Raw genomic sequence first — 1,506 nt, 5'->3', positions numbered from 1 at the left:
GGTGACCTTTTTTCTTCAGTAGAACAGAAAATAAGATTTTTAGCTGAAACCGTGGTACTTGGTGATTCATATAATGCAAGTCAGCGGAAAGTTACCGTTTTCGATCATTTAAAAAAGCATATCAAGGAACACAAAATTAATACCCATGGCTCCTGACGATATATTGAGGTCTTATGAAGCAAAACGATCTGTCTGTGCAAGAAACTGAACATTATTTACAACATTATTACCTGTAATCTAGAGGAAATACGATTCTTTGCCGCAAACTGATTCTTCGGTCCGAGTCGAACTGTTTACTCAGTTCAGTGACTGTTGGAGGAACTGGAGCGCTGAATGATTCATTCGTCATAGGATCAGATACCCCACTATTTTGGCTCATTTCGAGTCAGAGTGACTGTCAGGCGCCTAAAAGCAAGTTTTGATTAAGCAACTGATCAATCAATTTGATTGAGTGATTGATTGAGTTTTGATCTGTGCTGCCCAAGCCGCAACCTATTTCAGACTGGTTCAACTAGTTCACTAAAAAGAATTGGTTCAAAAAATGATTAATTTGTGAGCTGGACATCACTCTGGACCATTTGTCTGAGGCTCTGGATTACAGGTAATAATGTTGTAAATAATGTTCAGTTTCTTGCACAGACTGATCGTTTCGCTTCATAAGACCTTAATATATATTCAGGAGCCATGGGTATTAATTTTGTGTTGCCTGATATGCTTTTTTAAATAATCAAATATGGGCAGCCACTGACTTTCATTGTCTGAAACACCAAGGACCCCGGTCTCAGCTAAAAATCTTCTTTACTGTTCTAGAAAAGAAGAAAAAAAGTTATTCTAACTTTCCCTTTAACCTTCAATGGATAGTTAAAAATGGAGAGTTTCATATTTTATGGCATGAGTTTATAGTGTGTTGATTTCAATGATTTTTTCAGACTGCTGCGTTCCACTATTTCTTGGATGCGGCTCAGTTGGGTCACGTGGACGGCGCTGTGCAGTCGGCATTGTTTCTCTCCACTGGATCCATACAAGGAGTGCCGAGAGATCCAGACAAAGCTGTGCTGTATGTCAGTCTCATATATCCTGCTCACCTGAGCACAACTCTCAACAATCCTTGAATGACTTCAGTTAGCACAGCTGCCACCACACATAGACTGAAAAACATTGACAAGTTTGACAGATTTGACAAAATATCTAAATGCAAATGTCAGGGTCATCTGATCAGTATTCAATATGTTTTGTTATTTAATATGTTTCTCTCTTTTGTTGGGTTTCTCCATTTCTTCAGGCTGTTGAAGCGAGTCAGTGAGATGAATGGACACCTGGGCTTCATGGTTAAAGATGCTCTTCAGACTTATCAAAGAGGATCATGGTGAGATATCCATCTGTCCATCCATCCATCCATCTCTTCATCTATTTATCCATCATTTCATACTGTACATCCATACATCAATCCATCCATTCATCCATCCATCCCTGCATACAGTAAATCACCCATCCATCCATCCATCC

At 39.2% G+C, this 1,506-nt stretch overlaps 1 protein-coding gene across 1 annotated transcript in view; it reads left to right on the top strand.

Moving 5' to 3' along the window:
- Positions 1-1,322: 1,322 nt before the first annotated feature.
- LOC107719955 (protein sel-1 homolog 3-like) overlaps positions 1,323-1,506 on the top strand; it is a 5,770-nt gene continuing 5,586 nt past the window's right edge. The window contains exon 1 of the mRNA XM_016527510.1: positions 1,323-1,366. Coding sequence (XP_016382996.1) covers positions 1,326-1,366 — 41 coding nt within the window. The 5' untranslated portion in view covers positions 1,323-1,325. The remainder of the gene's footprint in view (positions 1,367-1,506) is intronic.

The sequence above is a fragment of the Sinocyclocheilus rhinocerous genome, unplaced genomic scaffold (genome assembly GCF_001515625.1).
Source record: "Sinocyclocheilus rhinocerous isolate Xijiao unplaced genomic scaffold, SAMN03320098_v1.1 scaffold10063, whole genome shotgun sequence".
NCBI classification, from domain to species: Eukaryota; Metazoa; Chordata; class Actinopteri; order Cypriniformes; family Cyprinidae; genus Sinocyclocheilus; species Sinocyclocheilus rhinocerous.
The sequence above is the reverse complement of the archived record's forward strand: the minus strand, read 5'-3'. Positions and strand labels throughout refer to the sequence as shown.